The sequence below is a fragment of the Bombyx mori genome, chromosome 1 (assembly GCF_030269925.1).
Source record: "Bombyx mori chromosome 1, ASM3026992v2".
In the NCBI taxonomy this organism is placed as follows: Eukaryota; Metazoa; Arthropoda; class Insecta; order Lepidoptera; family Bombycidae; genus Bombyx; species Bombyx mori.
In genome coordinates, this window is record NC_085107.1 from 11,364,692 (window position 1) to 11,381,696 (window position 17,005).

Genomic DNA, 17,005 nt, shown 5'->3' on the forward strand with positions numbered 1-17,005 from the left:
TTTTTTGAGATCTAAATTTATTTATATATGTTATTAAACATAACAATTGTTAGGTATTAATAAAGATTCGAACTCACCTGCTTGGCCCTGTAGTACTTGTTTGCCCTGCGTCGTTAACATGTGCGGACCGAGCTGGTTGCCTTGAAAAGGCTTTCCCGCAGCTATTACCTAAAAATATATCGAACTTGTTACACGTAAAATTCCTTTTAATTATAATAATAGATTTAAATAATTTTAAATGCGAGTACTAAGAACGTGAATTGAATATCAAGTATTTAAAAAAAGTCGGCCGGTTCTTATTGTGATTTTTAGATGTAATTAGTTCTCGATAGCCAGCGACCCCCCCCCCCCCCCCCCGTCTACACGTCAAAGAGTATCATCGTTTTAGCGGGAACTCATTAAAACTAAAAATTATGATAAGAATTCCGTATATAGGTAATGTAGATAACCGCGAAAATAAAAATAATGTATTCATATTGAGCTTATCCTTTTAGGCTTATCGGATGAATAAAATGAAATATAAATTAATCATACATAGCGTATGATGATACATAGGTATCATATCATACATAGGTAGGCAGCGGCTTGGCTCTGCCCCTGGCATTGCTGAAGTCCATGGGCGACGGTAACCACTCACCATCAGGTGGGCTGTATGCTCGTCTGCCTACAACGTAAATAAAAAATAAATAAATAATTTTTTGAAGAATCTACCAGACAATTCTTTTTAAATGTACAAATAAATTAATCCCTAAATATATAAAATCACAAATTTACGAGACTATTTATAAACTTGTCTTTATTTAACAGAAATTCAACGGAACCTTCAGTGAATGTTCATTGCCGTCGATCCAATTAGCGAAGTAATCATATACAAAAGATATTTTCAAAACATCACGTGGGCGTAACTCAATATGAAAGCTCTGACGAAATTTATTATTTGTACCTTGTACTCAGTAAATAACGTAATGAAATAACATTATTTGCTACACACAACGGTTACTTACACAATATTGTTATTAACTAAAAAGTAGTCTTTTCATTCGTTTTTTTTTTCAATCTAATCAATGGTAGCCTAAGGGGCTATTTCAACTTCACGCGGACCGGTAAGTGTACTCAAAGGCTCAACTTGAGAGAATTGCTAACACTAGCTCTAGCAAGAGCAGTGCTTTGCTGAATCTACTACCGGATCGGAATCGCGACCCACTGAGAAGATCCGGCGAAAAACTCATTGGTCTATGTCTATGAGCTAGGCCCATCAGTCATGTTGACTGATGTAATTGTCTCATTGAAAAAATAAGCATAAATATCGATAATCAACGAGACTGTATAGTAACATAAGCACTTAGCTTCACGGTACACAAGAAACGCACTATTTCGTGCGACGACATGATCATTGACAAACTAAAGCCATGTTACGTCTTTATTCGTAATAATTGAGAACAGAAAAGAATATATAATCGGAAACTTTGGGGACGTGAGTAGGAGTGCCGCAGTAATTACTTTCATGAAACTTGGAACATTTTATTAGAATTGCACAGAGCAGTACATGCTCATTTACGAAGACGTTACTTTTCGATTCTAGAGTCATGAATGCAAACTCTGAGCCGCGCTCTTTATTGATAGATAGAGAGCGGTACTTTGTCTGTTATTATAGCTTAGCATTCATGCTTTCCGGAATCGACAGCCATTATTAGCCGCATAATATAATTGAAACTATGTCCTGAAAGTGTGCGGCAACATTATATTATACAATAAGGCTTTAATAACCATTTAATTACAATGCTGACGGTAAACTCGGCTGCTGTAATAAACCAAAATTATTAAAACGAGAAATCACTAAGTGACCCTTCATACAAACCTGAATCTGTTGCGAATTGATACCGGGATGCAAGGCTATGTTCCCGGGCATGAGTAGCGGTCCCTGGGTGTTGTACAGCTGCTGGAGGTACGCATTGTTCGGCAGGGGCTGCTGAATCACCTGGACCCGGCTGTGACCCCATTCCGCACTGATGAGTTACAATGTTTTGCAATGTATCTAACTTAATGCTACCTAGGAAGACATCCCAGATACAACAGAGCCTATTTATAAGGTACTCAATGAAGTCACAACATTCAAAAATATACATATAATCTTGTGTTAAAAGCCTTATATATAGACTAGCCGCCCGCTCGCTGGGCTTTTAAAATTAACATTATTATTTATTGTCATTATTACTAGGGAGTCCAACACTCATATAAATATTAGCTTATCCATTAAGTACATGTATTTTCTACATGGATACAAAGTTTCAAGACTTTCAAGTCAATCGGATCAATAGTTCAGTAGCTATAACAGAACATCCGTAAAGACCATTGTAGATTTATATATTAATATGGATAGGATCAAGAGTATGATTCTGTCATAGCAAAATCCAATCTATATTTTATACATATACGAGACTCCCTTATCAGTAATTCTCGCGAAACGATCACTTTCCAAGAACGCATATGCCATGGTAATTGAAGTTTATGGAAAAGAGAATGACGCAATTAACTATATATCCAGGATGTAAGAAACGCGTTATATTTCATCTGAATAACAAATTTACCGCGGTTCAGTAAAAGATCATTAGGGAAAACCGAAAGTATTCAAAATAAAATGACACTTCCATAAAATAAAATAAAACTGGGGACTTTTTTCATTAGTTCTTTTGGTTAACTTTAGTACAATAGATGGACAGTAACATTTTCAATATGTTTTTGGTATTTTTAATTTCCAGACATAAAAAGCATCGCTTTTTTTTTCCTACCTAAGCTTTGAGAGGCTATGTCAGGGTAACCGGGCGAGTAGGTGAGCTCACGGCGCTCAAACCGGGAGTGTTGCTAACACTGGTTCTAGCAAGAGCAGTGCTTTGCAGAATCTACCACCGAATCGGAGACGCGACCCACTGAGAAGATCCGGCGAGAAACTCAGTGGGCGCATCGCACTACCAAATAATCGGATAAGTGGAAGAATGTTCGGGCTCCAAGGGTTCTTTGGAGAAGTATGAAAATAGTTTTTTTGCATTGGTGGGTGGACAATCTCACTGCCCACCTGGTGTTATGTGGTTACCGGAGCCCATAGATATTTATATTAGCGTAAATTAGCGACCCGCCCTCGCTTCGCTTCGGAAACTGTAATTTATTATTGATTTCTCCACTATTTAATGGATGTTATTATACATATAAACCTTCCTCTTCAATCACTCTATCTATTAAAAAAAACCGCATCAAAATCCGTTGCGTAGTTATAAAGATTAAAGGGATATAGGGACAGAGAAAGCGACTTTGTTTTATACGATGTAGTGATAAAGCCATCCACCTTTAAATATGAGATCTAAGGTCTCAGAATAGTTACAACATGGACTCTTTAGAGAAGTAGGCTAGGAGTTGTTGGCCTTTCCCACTTTTGTTCATAAACACCCAATTATTAGTATGCCACAATGATTATTATACATTTACATTCAAAACAAAAAATATTATTCTGTACGTTTCCAGCAAAAACCTATTCCTTTCTTTTCAAAATTCTAAGAATATTTTCTATTGTGTTTATCTGAATGGGCAGTTTATTATTGTTGTCCAGCGATGTTAGGTATTTTTATGTTTATTTATATTGTATTATGGCGACTAGTGATCTCGAGTCAAAATTAAAAATGTAATATTCGAATATTAAATTAGGATACTTCTCGAATTCCTTAAAAGTTAATTTATATCCCAGTGAACTATTGTTACAAAATATCAACGAAACGTATTTATATTTTTTTATTTATAAAATTTGTTCATATTATTATTTAAGTATCGTTTCAAAGTCTGATTTATGCCCTATTTTAAACCATATGTATAAGTACTTTAGGGCTTAATTTACTGAGATGAATACAGACACACAATACAAAATATATAAATTATACTCTTATACAATTTAAACAGAAGAAAAATATACAAATTACAAGAGATTCTGGAAAGAAATGCTCGAGTACAGAAAGAAATATGTACAAAATAACTAGCACGCTTATGGTGTTGAGGCCTGAGAATACTATTTATCAATAGTATTCAGTGAAGTCAAGAATCAAAACAAAATTTGAAAGTAAAGTACTAAAATTTAAATTATTTAGTAACAAAATACCTATGGGTATAGAATTTCCTTTCATCGGAACATTTGGTATCTCTACTATTCTCTACGAATATTTAGTATCTCTAAAATTTCGTGTAAGAATCTCTACGATCTCAAGTATGGCAGTGATACTACATGGGTTTTATTATTTTTCTTTTTGTCAAACGGAACCCTAAACTAGAAGACGACGGCTTATTAATTAGCTCCAAACTATCCGCAAACTATCAATCGTGCTACAAGGAAACATGTTCAGTATTTTACGTACAAACTTACCTTAACAAAGTCCTAACTCTAGTCGGTTGCTACTTCAAAATTATACGCAAAACTATTACGTAGCGCTAACAAGAACGTTCTAGAAACATCGAGTATAACAGATTCCTAGACGGGTTCCGCGCGTAACTTCGCTCTCGGTACACAGTTAATAACATCGACAAAGTTTTAGGGTGGTGTTTGAACGGCGAGTGACTCACCTAAGTTGCTGGGGATGTTGAGCGTTCGAAGGCAAACTTTGTAGGGGCGGCATCGTCGTTATTCCAGCGTTAGATTGCTGCTGAATACCTCCGCCGGTCTGTTGTTGTTGTACCTAAAGTTATCGGAAACCGACTTTAATTGAACTCATAGAACGGTGACGTAGGTACCTACCTACAAACCACAAGTAATTTGTATTTATTGCTTAGATGGGTGGACGAGCTCACAGCCCACATGATGTTAAGTGGTTACTGGAGAGACATCTACAACTTAAATGCGCCACACCTTGAGACATAAGTTCTAAGGTCTCATTATAGTTAACTAGTTACATAGTTACAACGGCTACCCCACCCTTCAAACCGAAACGCATTACTGCTTCGCGGCTTAAATAGACAGGGCGGTGGTACCTACCCGTGCGGACTCCTAAGAGGTCCTACCACCAGTTAAAATTCAATATTCAATATTATCGACTTAGAAATATTTAATAAGAAAGAAAGAAACTATCATTAATACAAAGTTTCAAACTTCTATATCGTCAAACTGTGGATTCAATCAGTTGACCTTCATAACTAAGGTCGAATCATCGATTGTAACACCTTTTTATTTTATTTTAAGCTAATTCTAAATAATCAGTTTTATTACTTAATCGTGAAGCATTTTCAATTGAATTAAAGAAAAGTATAAAACTACATATATGTAGAAACAGATATCGGAAGAACGATTTCAATTGCAGTGCAGAATACAACAATAAGCCTGATTCTATGCCGTAAAAGTAAGTTTGATCGTAAAGACTGGCCGGCCGTCTGGTGTAGTGGTAAGTGACATGGTCACTACACACGGGGGTCGCGGGTTCGAATCCCGCCAAGAGAAGATATTTGTATGATAAACATAAAATGTCTTTTCCAGGGTTATGGATGTTTATTAAATATATGTATATGTATAATAAAAATCTTACATTTGTTTACGTTATCTGGTACCTGTAATACAAGTTCTTTACGAACTTAGCACGGGACCAGTTAACGTGGCGTGATTGTTAGTAAATATTTATTTATTAATAAAGAATCGGAGCAAATTTTTAATTTAAATAATTAATGTTACTTATTAAAGCAAGATGCAGGAAGTATTTTATTCAAAGTATATCGGATCGGGAGCTACTTTTGTGATTACACATTGAATGAAATTTCTCAGACGTAGCTCATTAAAGTTTCAGATTGTATAGCACGACAATTTAGATAATGCAGTCGGAGTATACGCGTTCTCTTTCTGTCGCTACATCGACAGTCGATTTTTTTCTAGAATCGTCTGTAGTTTTGTTTCTCGGTGTTTCGATCTCTGTACTACTATTTTTAGGTAAATTAATAAAATAAAATCTGTCCCAAAAATAGATGTGTCGACTTATACTCGGTTAGAAACAAGCACAATTTCCGATTTTATAACCAAATATGATATTAAGTAATTACGTATTTAATGTGATTTTAATATGCTATGATGTGTGACGTCCAAAAACATTAGACATTATTGGAATCATTCTAAACGGATTATACAAACACGAAACAGTGTGCGTAGTGCGAGTTTTTTAACGTTCTCGATAGCGTAAAAGTTAACCCAATTTTGTATGCAGTTGGAACAGCGCCCCTAGCGGCAAACGTAGGCAGACGATCCCATTCCATACAAATATGAGCTAACTTTTACTATATCGAGAGCGCTAAAGAACTCGTACTATTTTTTTTATTGCTTATCCATCTAACGACGAGCTCACAGCCCATCTGGTGTTAAGTGGTTACTGGAGCCCATAGACATCTATAACGCAAATGCGCCACCCACCCATATAAGTTCTAAGGTCTCAAGTATAGTAACAACGGCCTTCAAACCGAAATGCATTACTGCTTCACGGCAGAAATAGGCTTTGTGTACCTACCCGCGCGGACTCACAAGTGGTCCTACCACCAGTAAAAGCTAGCCACACACAATACAAAAGAAACGCTATGTTGCACAGTTCATTAATTTTGAAGTGGTTCAGTTACCTGGTGCGAGGCCATGTTGCTGGGCATCGAGGACACGACGGTGACAGTCTGGTGGTGTTGCTGCGATGGCTCGTGTTGCGCCATGCTCAGCTGGTGCTGCACTACTTGCGGTTGACCCTCTACTATCTATAATTAAAGTCATTTATAACTCTACCGCTTCGGCGATAACCGCGATGATATACACGCGTCTTATTAACAACACTAGTGCTCGGTTTTTTTTTTTATTTATAAATTTTGTTTTTTTAGAAATGATATTTAAATACGAATTACATATTGATAAAATGATGAAATGTGATTAATATCTTTCGATGTTAACGAAACAATTATAGAAAAAAATTGACTGGTTATTAAAAGAAAAAATCAAAATTATCGATAAAGTTGATTATTGAAAGCACGAATAAAACAACATTTTCTGAAAATAAATCGTAGCTAAATCGATTTATCGCCCCCGAAATCCCCTGTATACTAAATTTTATGAAAATCGTTGGAGCCGTTTCCGAGATTCAAATTATATATAATATATATTTATATACAAGAATTGCTCGTTTAAAGATATAAGATAAATATTACTTTTAAAAGGAGTACGAACTGACGCTTGATAAATGATACGCGAGGGTAAAATGTGACGAGGCTCTCGAACAATTCCACGGGAATACATCATATTGAAATAAATTTTGAATGATAATTTTATATGGTTACATACCTAGGTTTAGTTAACTATATTGAATTTATGCTCAGGCGAGTTTACACTATAAGCAATACAATTTCCGCTGCTGGGTCGAACTCAACACGTTTACTGTAGCGTTACAAATTGCGTGCCGTGTGGCTATTTCCCTCGGGACCTAACAACCTAGACACCTTCAAATTAAATCGTGTATATTTAACTTCTTGAAGACGTCCAAAGAACTTTAACTGTTGATGTAGTAGTTTGAATTGAATGTGTACACAAGAAAACACGTTATAATAATATATTCAATCACACGAATTTTTACGTCCTCTCCGGTTGGTTACTCTCGGAGAGATGAAAATTTAATCGTTCTGAATCTCGGCACACGTTTCGAAGTATCGGGCATCTTATTTATATTTGAAATTGAAAACGAGGCGACGTTTACCCTCTGGTGTTATACGTGAATATAGTTGATACACCACACTTCGGAATGTCGTAAGGTTCGTGTCTCTGCGAGATCAGCGATAAACTATTTATTATTTTATTGCTTAAATAGGTGGACGAGCTCACAGCCCACCTGGTGTTGAGTGGTTACTGAAGCTCATAGACATCTACAACGTAAATGCCGCACCCACCTTGATATATGATTTCTAAGGTCTCAGTATAATTACAACGGCCCCATCCATTTTTCCATGTCCTACCTCGGTCTAAAAGATTCTACAAATAAAAAAAAGACTCGAAATTAAAGGGTACGAAAATTTTCTCAAATAATAAACGAACGACTACTACCTTTGGTCGTTAAATAATTAAACTGGTTACTTTTACGACAGCTGTTGCCTTTAGCCGTAGGCAACAATGTTTTTCTGTAACGTGATCTCTCCAACGATCTTATCACGCGATTATAATTTTTAGTATCGACAAAGTCAAACTTTGATGCTGGACTATGCGAATAGGCAGAGTTGCCAATTTAACGTTCGTGAAATGAATTATATTGCCCAGACCGTTGTTAGGGTACTCGAGATGATTGATGCTATAATATGCTGAAGTTAAAGCACTGATTGTCATTTAACCTTTGACCAGTTCGATACAATTGAATGCAAGACGTAGAGATGCACTTAATTTACTATACCTAATTTTTGTTTATATTCCTCTGATCGTTGAACGAAGGTCAAAACACGAAACGAAAGTAATACCGGAAAGCGCCTCCGGGATGTGCTGATAAGTTACCGTTTTCCGTAATATCTTTTGACGCCGCTATCGGAGGAGCGTAAGTCTCATAAATAAATATTGTTTTTAATTATTATTTTTATATTTAGTGGCACTAAGCTAGGAATTCATTCGTATGTCTTGGGTGCCCAAGTTCACACAATAATACCAATACTAAATTTAAATAGAATCTGAAAATTTTTCGAGCAGCGATTTGGAAAGACCTATGACCACATGTTACACAGTCACTGACCACTTGACCAACGAGACGACGGTCAAGCATTGCTTTCGAATATGAGCAAACGTCCACCACGTTCATAAGTAATGATCGCCGTTCGTGGATAAGGTAATGGACACAGCTAAACCAAGGCCTACCGATATAGTCATTAGGTCAATAAAAATAGGTTGTTCAGTCTAGACGTGGTGGAAATAGAATCATCAAAGATATTCTGTCTCGTTCTCTCACAGGTTAAATTATATAGATGTATATGTGACGACTGTATTAATGTAAATTATTAACATTTCGATTTCTTCGAATTTTCAATTACAACGCAACTAAGGAAGTATGCTCTTCAAGAACCCGAAGTGTTTACAAAAGGCGTAACGTAACGAATCAACCGGTAAGATTCGCAGAAGGTAAGAATAATATCAGATACTTTGCGACTGCTATGCTTCAAACAGTAAAAGATATTCACACCTCGGGCAGCACATTCTCTGTCGCGAGGTCGAGAATGCAAAAGGAAGGAATTAAATTGATACTGGATGTGGCTTGGACAAAAATATTTCATCACACATCCACGTGGATCGCATTCACTGGTCAGTTTTTTATTCGCATCATCGCATGTTATCATTTTTAATATGCAATAATAACGAAAATTTAAGACGATGCGTGAACTCTTATCAGGTTATAGGTAGGTATGACAGTGTAAAAAAAATTGCAATACACGATAGCAAGCGATGATGATAATATAAAACGTCTTATTTCTATGAATATGAATGAAATATATGTATATAATGTATGTAACTGACTTGTTGCGGTTTGATTTCGCCGCTCATGCCGGGCTTGTGGTTCTTGTCGTAAAGCAGGTTCACGTTGCTCTGTGGTGACGCCAAGAAACTTAGATTGATCTCTCCTATTCCTGGTACGTTGAACTGCTGCGTGTGCACCGGCTGATAAAGAAAACGATACGCTCTGCATCCAAAATCCATTTTCAATTGAAATAATTACGTTATTGATTTAAAAAAAAAATATATTATCGAACACGTATCAAGGGTATTTTTTTTTTTAAGTAAACAACTAGTCACCAAGCACGATATGCTTTCACGAGAACGAGTTATAAAATGATCTTGTTCGTACACAACTAAATAATATTACTTTTTTTGCAGTCTTGCAGTTCCCGTGACTTATGCAGACCACGCGTTATGCTATAGGTACAATGAGAAATTTGAGCGCTTTTTTTTGCTGACTTTTGTTTATTCTGATAAGACTGAAGATGTGATGTTTTAATGAAATTCGGTCATCACGCGATTTCGATTTTCCTACATCTACGTTTAGGTATTAATAAACAAATGTGTTGTAAAAAAATGCGTGTTTAGTAGTAATAGTGACTACACCTGATTTCAAATCAGTAATTATTTCTCGTCAGAATATTTTTTCCTTTTGTATCTGTCTGCATATTTACAAAAAATAATTAATAAAACCTATTTTAATGATACTCTGTGTTTAGAACCTTATAATTCTAGGATTTACCTTAAAAAACACAGATCTGACCAATCGAACAAAGTGCGATCTTTAGAAAAATGCCAATCGAAATATTTATATTTATTTTTACGTTCACATAACATTGATGTTAAAATTATTATAACGCGAAGTGTATGCTAACTGAACAAGCTTATAAAGCAACATTTTATGTAATTAATTGATTTATTTATCCTATCACAAAAAAATAATAATTTAAAACAGCAATATGGGAGTGATTGTTTCATATGGCATACTTATGTATAGATTTTACGTGGAATAGGGAACATTACACTTTACCACGATAATGAATTCATGAGAAAATGTAGAGTTGCCATTTGTAAAAATGACAATTATTTGTTTTCAAAATGTCAAATGGTATTAAAATTAACTTTTAAATTTTGGTAGCATACTGGGTGTAAGAGAATTCTCCTCGAAAACACAAACAGCTGGTATAATGATTGGTGAGCATTCGTGCCGCGTTAATATCAAAAATATCCTCTATCCTTAAAAACTACATGCTTTATTTTTAAATAGAGCAATGTAACAAATGAAACATTTGCTGAATTACCATTAAATAGCCACCAGCAACCCGAGATTGATTGAATGCGGTTGTTGACCCCTAAATTAGGTAGATGTTCATTGCGTTTTTACAAATTAACTTATAATTGAACATAACTTAAAATAATTTAAAAGAAGTGTTCAAGCTTGGTAAATGGGCAATTGTTTGCCATTTTTGCTAAGGTTTTCGCCTTACATATTGTAAAAGTGCTCAATACATTTGTAAAGTATGGATCACCGCAACCATTAACTAGTGACACATTACAATGACACTTTCACGTTAATATTATCAAAGGAATGAAAAATGCAGTACTTTTAATTTTGTACTTTTAACCACACCTTAGTATGGTTCCAATAAAGAATGAAAAAAAACACTCATTGTTTTGGTAATAACCAATAAAATTACTTTATTTAAATATAAGTTTTATGAACGCCCCTCGACTTCCGATTCCTCGGACAGGAGACCAAAATTTCATCTCAAACTGTTGCATCTAGTGATGCCAGTCGTATATTCCGACTAAAACTCAGAGCTATATTATGCAACTTTTCGCAATAATTTATAATTTTATAATAACTTCAGTATATTAAACAATCAAAACATGCAGTTACATACATTCTCATTCTTCTAAGTATGAAATCAGCTTATTGTGATTGTGAATGGTAGCCCGCCAGCCGTGAGAATGCCACTTGCACTGTTAACGCGTTGCCGTAGTCAATATTATCAGAATTTAGTCACGTTCTTCATTAGTCTAACTCTGTTCCGAACCCTGACATATACTTAAGTTTTACGTACAACTAGTTGACTTAGTTACCTTTTCCAGACAATTGAAATAAATTTACGATAAACAAAAACAACAAAAAAAAACACAGTACAGAACTACAATATGTTTTTTTAACACATATCGAACGTGGTTCGATTTCGAACCAATCTATACGTATGTGAAGGCGGCATCGGAGCGCTTCTAAATGACAGCATAGCGACATGATAACCCCTTTATCGTAACCGCCACTAACTACGGCCCAGACTTACGAAACAGCCAGCCACCAACAACGCCCTGAACCCACCTGGTACCACCTGACCCCCTCTCTAACAAACAAAGCACATATCACCGCACTCGTTGAAGAAGACGTAACGTCTAAGCTATCACATCGGTCCGTTAAGTTTTAGGAGGACATTCAACGATTTGCCTTACCGACCCAGCGGTACCTGAATGCGTACGTAGTAGCGGCCCTTAAGATGTTAGGCCTTTTTCGGGAGCGCTCGGGTAGTTAATAGCGATCCTTAAGATCGAACTCTCGAGCTTCAAGACAGCACAGACATTAAGTTTTTTTTTACTACCTAAGCGGATAGCCTTGAGAGGCTATTTCAGCGTAACCTTAACTAATAGGTGAGCTCACGGGGCTCAAACCTGACGACGTTGCTAACACGAACCCCGGCAAGAGCCGTGCTTCGCGGAATCTACCACCGGATCGGAAACGCGAACCACTGAGAAGATCTGGCGAGAAACTCTGTGGGCTGTGTCTGTGGGTTAATTTACTCGTCGAGCCCTTCGTCGCAAGCGACGGGTTCGACGAGAACGATGACCGGTGTTTGAGGTACCTAAAAGCACCGTTAGTGGGTCGGGAGGATCCGAAATGACGTGTTTTGGGCGACGTCGACTGCTTTCCATTCTGTCCGCAGGATTAAGCATCAAGCAACGCATGCATAAAGAAAAACTATGTATTTTTCGTTCTTTTTCCCTACCTATTCGCTGGTAACCTAAGAGGCTATTCCAGCTACGCCCGGACGGGTAGGTGAGCTCACGGGCTCAACCTGAGTGAATTTGCTAACATTGGCCCTATCAAGACCAGTGCTTAGCAGAATCTACCACCGGATCGGAATCGCCACTAAATGAGAAGATCTAGCGGGAAACTCAGTAGGCCTACTTTCAGTCTGGTGAGCCGTAATGGTACCCGCATTGAAACTTACGTTCGAAATCACAATTATATCCTCATATATAGACAAACAAACAATGTCCCCTTCTTCTAACCATACAGTAGAATGATGTCCATAAAAATCAGTAAATAAATTGGTGCTGCAACGAGTATTTTTACGAAAATGAACATTGAAATTATTTATTGTGTATTGAAATTTTTTGCGAATTCTTTCAAAACACAATAAAGGCAAATTTAATGGTGGCAGACTTTTGTTTGTATCGTATGGGTCCCGGTGTTGTAATGGCCGACATTAAGCCTACAAGTTATATAAAGAAATATTAAAAAACCATTATAACAATCACTCTTTAGAGAGGCCCATATTCTCATGACAATACTTGAATGGATTTACAGATGACTTGTCAGTTTTAAGGTCTGCGAGAAACTTCATTCTTGGTTTGTAAATTTTTTTGTTTATCAACAATACTGTAATTTATAGAATTTTTTAAATAAACGAATAATTGAAAGAAATCGCTGGCTCCGTTCCTTTTCAACATTATTTTAATATTTCTGTTAATTTCTTTTATTAATTTAATGCCGAATCTACATTGAGCTCCTTTTTTTTAATAAAAAGAACAACACACTTTATAGACATAGCTAATTTTAGATAGATAACAATGTAGAATAGACCGAATCTAGGTCTAGGTATGTTCCATTACATCAACGATGATCTATCTATTTATACCCATCATCATCATCATCATTCTCCTGCCCTTCTCCCAGTCACCTGTGGTCGGCGCAGCATGTTTTCTCCTTCCATACTCTTCTATCATATACCTACGATTTCTTCGCTCACTCCCTTTTTACCCATATCGTCTTTTACGCAATCCATCCATTTCTTCTTAGGTCAACCTCTTCCTCTATATCCTTTCACATTCAAAGTTAACACTTTCTTACCAACTTTCATTTCGCCTCATCACATGTCCATACTATCCCAAACGTGCACTTCTCAGTTTCTCTGTCACAGGTGCCATTTTCAGACTTCCTCTAACACATTCATTCCGTATTCTTGTTACTCCATACATCCATCGCAACATTCGCATCTCTGCTGCATGCAATCGCCATATATACATATATGTAATATATTTTACCTATACTGGGTGTTAGGAGACAGCTTCCGAAAACGAAGACAGACGATAGTACTAATGACACCTTTGATGACGGGACGAAAAAAAAATATTCATTGCTGATTTTTTTAAAAGTAAAGTTATGTATTTTTTATGAAACTATCGTTTCATTTATCTGTACTAACATGATGGAAAGTAAATAATGCTAATAAAACGTTTTAAAACTATGGTTTTTTTTTTAAATATGTATCGGTTTTTTTTCCGTCCCATCATCAAATATGGTTCATCATTAGTACTATCGGTTTTCTAGCACCCAGTGTATTTTCCGACGCTCACGAAGTAATAGACTGTTAGGTCTCTGTTTCCCTCAATTAGGTATTACTTTAAGGAAGAAGTTTGTTTCTTCTAACTAAATGAACTGAATTCATCATTAAAACGCGGGTTTAATTGTGTTGTAAGCGCGAGTAGGTACCTTCTTTTCATCCTTTCAATTATATCTGAAACAGAATGGCAATGCATATACTAAATGACCTAAGCGAGGAATACTAACATCAGCCGTTGTAACTATACTGAGACCTTAGAACTTATATCTCAAGGTGGGTGGCGCATTTACGTTGTAGATGTCTATGGACTCCAGTAACCACTTAACACCAGGTAGGCTGTGAGCTCGTCCACACATCTAAGCAATAAAAAAAAAAAAAAGAGATTTAACCCTTTAACTCTCGTGTAGGTCACCGGTGCCCTACGTGGCGCACTGAAGTAATTATGTCCACTTCTGTTACTACTCGCCTGGATTGCCAAGCTTTGCTTTCATTTGTTATGTTATGTACTCGTATATATATTGTAGTCTTTTAGATCTCCTAGAAATAGATTCATGTTTAGTATCTTTGGATTCATCTTTTCCTAGCGTTTATACTAGATATTCTAGCGCCGCCTTAGTATGAAGATCGAAAGGAGAAATCGACACAATTACTTCAGTGCGCCACGTAGGGCACCGGTGACCTACGCGGCAGTCAAAGGGTTAAAGCATATTAGAAAAGCTGCTCTGAAACAGATGCTCGACGCAATGAACTGAAAGCACGCCCGCCTTGTGTTATCTCTTACAACTATCATAACCTGTCCGCAATGTGTACGAACCTTTAGGAATAAGATCGGTTATGTTATCCACACACGAGCATACCGTGACAATTAGAAACGGAGCTTGAAGTGGTCGCCATGGCCGAAACGACTTAGAGGAGAGTGGTAGCATTATATTAGAATTAAACACGTTACGTAAAATCTATTATTTTTTACAGATTAAACGAAGTTAAAATTTGAACGCCTTAATATTGAGGTATAACTAGGATTCCTCAAAGAGTGTGGGTTGCGAAATTAACGACTATTGAAGTGTAACAATTGCAGATATTCTGCAACATCACTTTTTGTTTTAACAATAGAAAGCGCCTTAAATAACATTGAGCAACGTTCATTGTAAAATTTCTAATATTTTCAATTTATCCACAGTTTTTTCTAATCATAACTTTTCATTCTTAATGTAAATGTAAAAAGTAGGTACGGTGAAAGTAAAGTGAATGTGTCCTACAGTATAATTATACGAAAACACACCGTGACTCTTCATGTTTCAATACAATGTCAGTTTTAATTCTGAGTTAATAATTCTTAATCGAAGCACGCGTTTTATGTTGCAAATATCATGTGTCCGGTTCTAAGCCCCTTCCTCGATTCACTTTACCTAAGGGGTAGTATTAGTTAGGCGGTAGACCTGTAGTTAATAGCTCTATCTATAATTATACGGTTTGTGTGCATTAAGCAAAGGTCATTTATTCGTAATAATTTTGAATAATTGAAACAGATTTAATAGATACCTACGGATATATCTTGTATCTGATCAATCGAGCAAAGTTATGTAAAGGATATATGTATTATTATTTTTTTCGCAAAATTAAATCAGAAACAGTTTTTTGGTGCAAGTTATTACTGAAGTAGCAATTAATATTGTACAATTGGATCATGAACATGCAGTTTATTTTATTATTTAACACAAACCCATTAAGCTTGTCTAAAGGTTTCTTTAGTTACATCTGAACGGATATAAAGCGTGTGTGTATTTTTTTCAGCTCATAGACATCTTTTTTTTTAACGCTGGGGAATCTATTTACGGATACCCGGTCGAGGGGGGTAACGGACCGGGCTATGTCGGGCTTCTCTGAGAGGAAGAAGGGGAGAAGAGAAGGACCGAGGTCCTTCACCTCCCCCAAAACCCCATCCAGCTCCACCACACCGACCACACGAAACTTACGGTACCGCAGTGCGCGCCGAAAGTCCCGCCTTAGCTGGTACCCGAACTAGCTAGACCCCTGCTGTTGGACACAGGCCTCCCAATAACCGGTCCTTCGCAGCCTGCATCCAGCGGATTGTCGCGACCTTCTTGTCGGTCTTCCGTCCACCTCGTGGGCCTAGTCTACCTACACCGCGGGTCGCCACTCGAGACGTTTTCGGCTCCAGCGGCCATCTATTCTACGAGCAAAGTGCTTTTCACATTGCCTCTGCAACCTTAACATCCATCGGGATATGTCAGTCACCTTGGTTCTATTGCAACTCTCCTCATTACTGATTCGATTTCGCAGGAAACCTCACGAGAATAGTCCTCACCATTGCTCTTTGAGTAGCTTTGTGCCTTCTGATAAGGCCCATTGTTAGCGTCTGAATGTCTCACTGGCAGTACACACTGGTCAGACTTTCGTCGTGGACACTATATTTGGAATGAGAAGATTTTCTTCTGATTTTTTTTCAAGTTTCATATTACATAAAAGTTTTTGTAAAAAAAAAAGTTCAATGAAGGCCCGTATTTGAATTCATAGGTTTATTTAGCTAACGGAATCGTTTTATCTTAACCGTCGTCCGTCACCTTTGCATTAATTACGTCGATGCATGCTTACTGTCAACCGTGACCCCTCGTGAACAAATTTTAGGTTAGTAGGTAGGTACCGCAAGTGCAAAGGACTAGCTTCCGAAAACTAAAGACAAACGAATCTTTGAAATACAAACGAAAGTAAATAATACAACAGGTCGTTTTTAGAGATCTTGCATAAACCGATCATGTTTTAAACTTATATGGTACTAGCCATAATCGTCCGCTTCGCTGAGCATTAAAAATTAGCATTATTATTT

At 36.7% G+C, this 17,005-nt stretch overlaps 1 protein-coding gene across 9 annotated transcripts in view; it reads right to left on the minus strand.

The window, feature by feature from the left end:
- Nucleotides 1-17,005, minus strand: part of PH (polyhomeotic) — a 60,096-nt gene that overhangs the window by 27,452 nt on the left and 15,639 nt on the right. For 5 of the 9 annotated variants that reach the window (XM_062669831.1, XM_062669893.1, XM_062669877.1 and 2 more), the window contains 5 exons: nt 9,524-9,664; nt 6,622-6,747; nt 4,600-4,712; nt 1,859-2,006; nt 78-168 (listed from right to left, as the gene is read on the minus strand). In XM_062669831.1, coding sequence (XP_062525815.1) covers nt 78-168; nt 1,859-2,006; nt 4,600-4,712; nt 6,622-6,747; nt 9,524-9,664 — 619 coding nt within the window. 9 annotated transcript variants of the gene reach the window in all.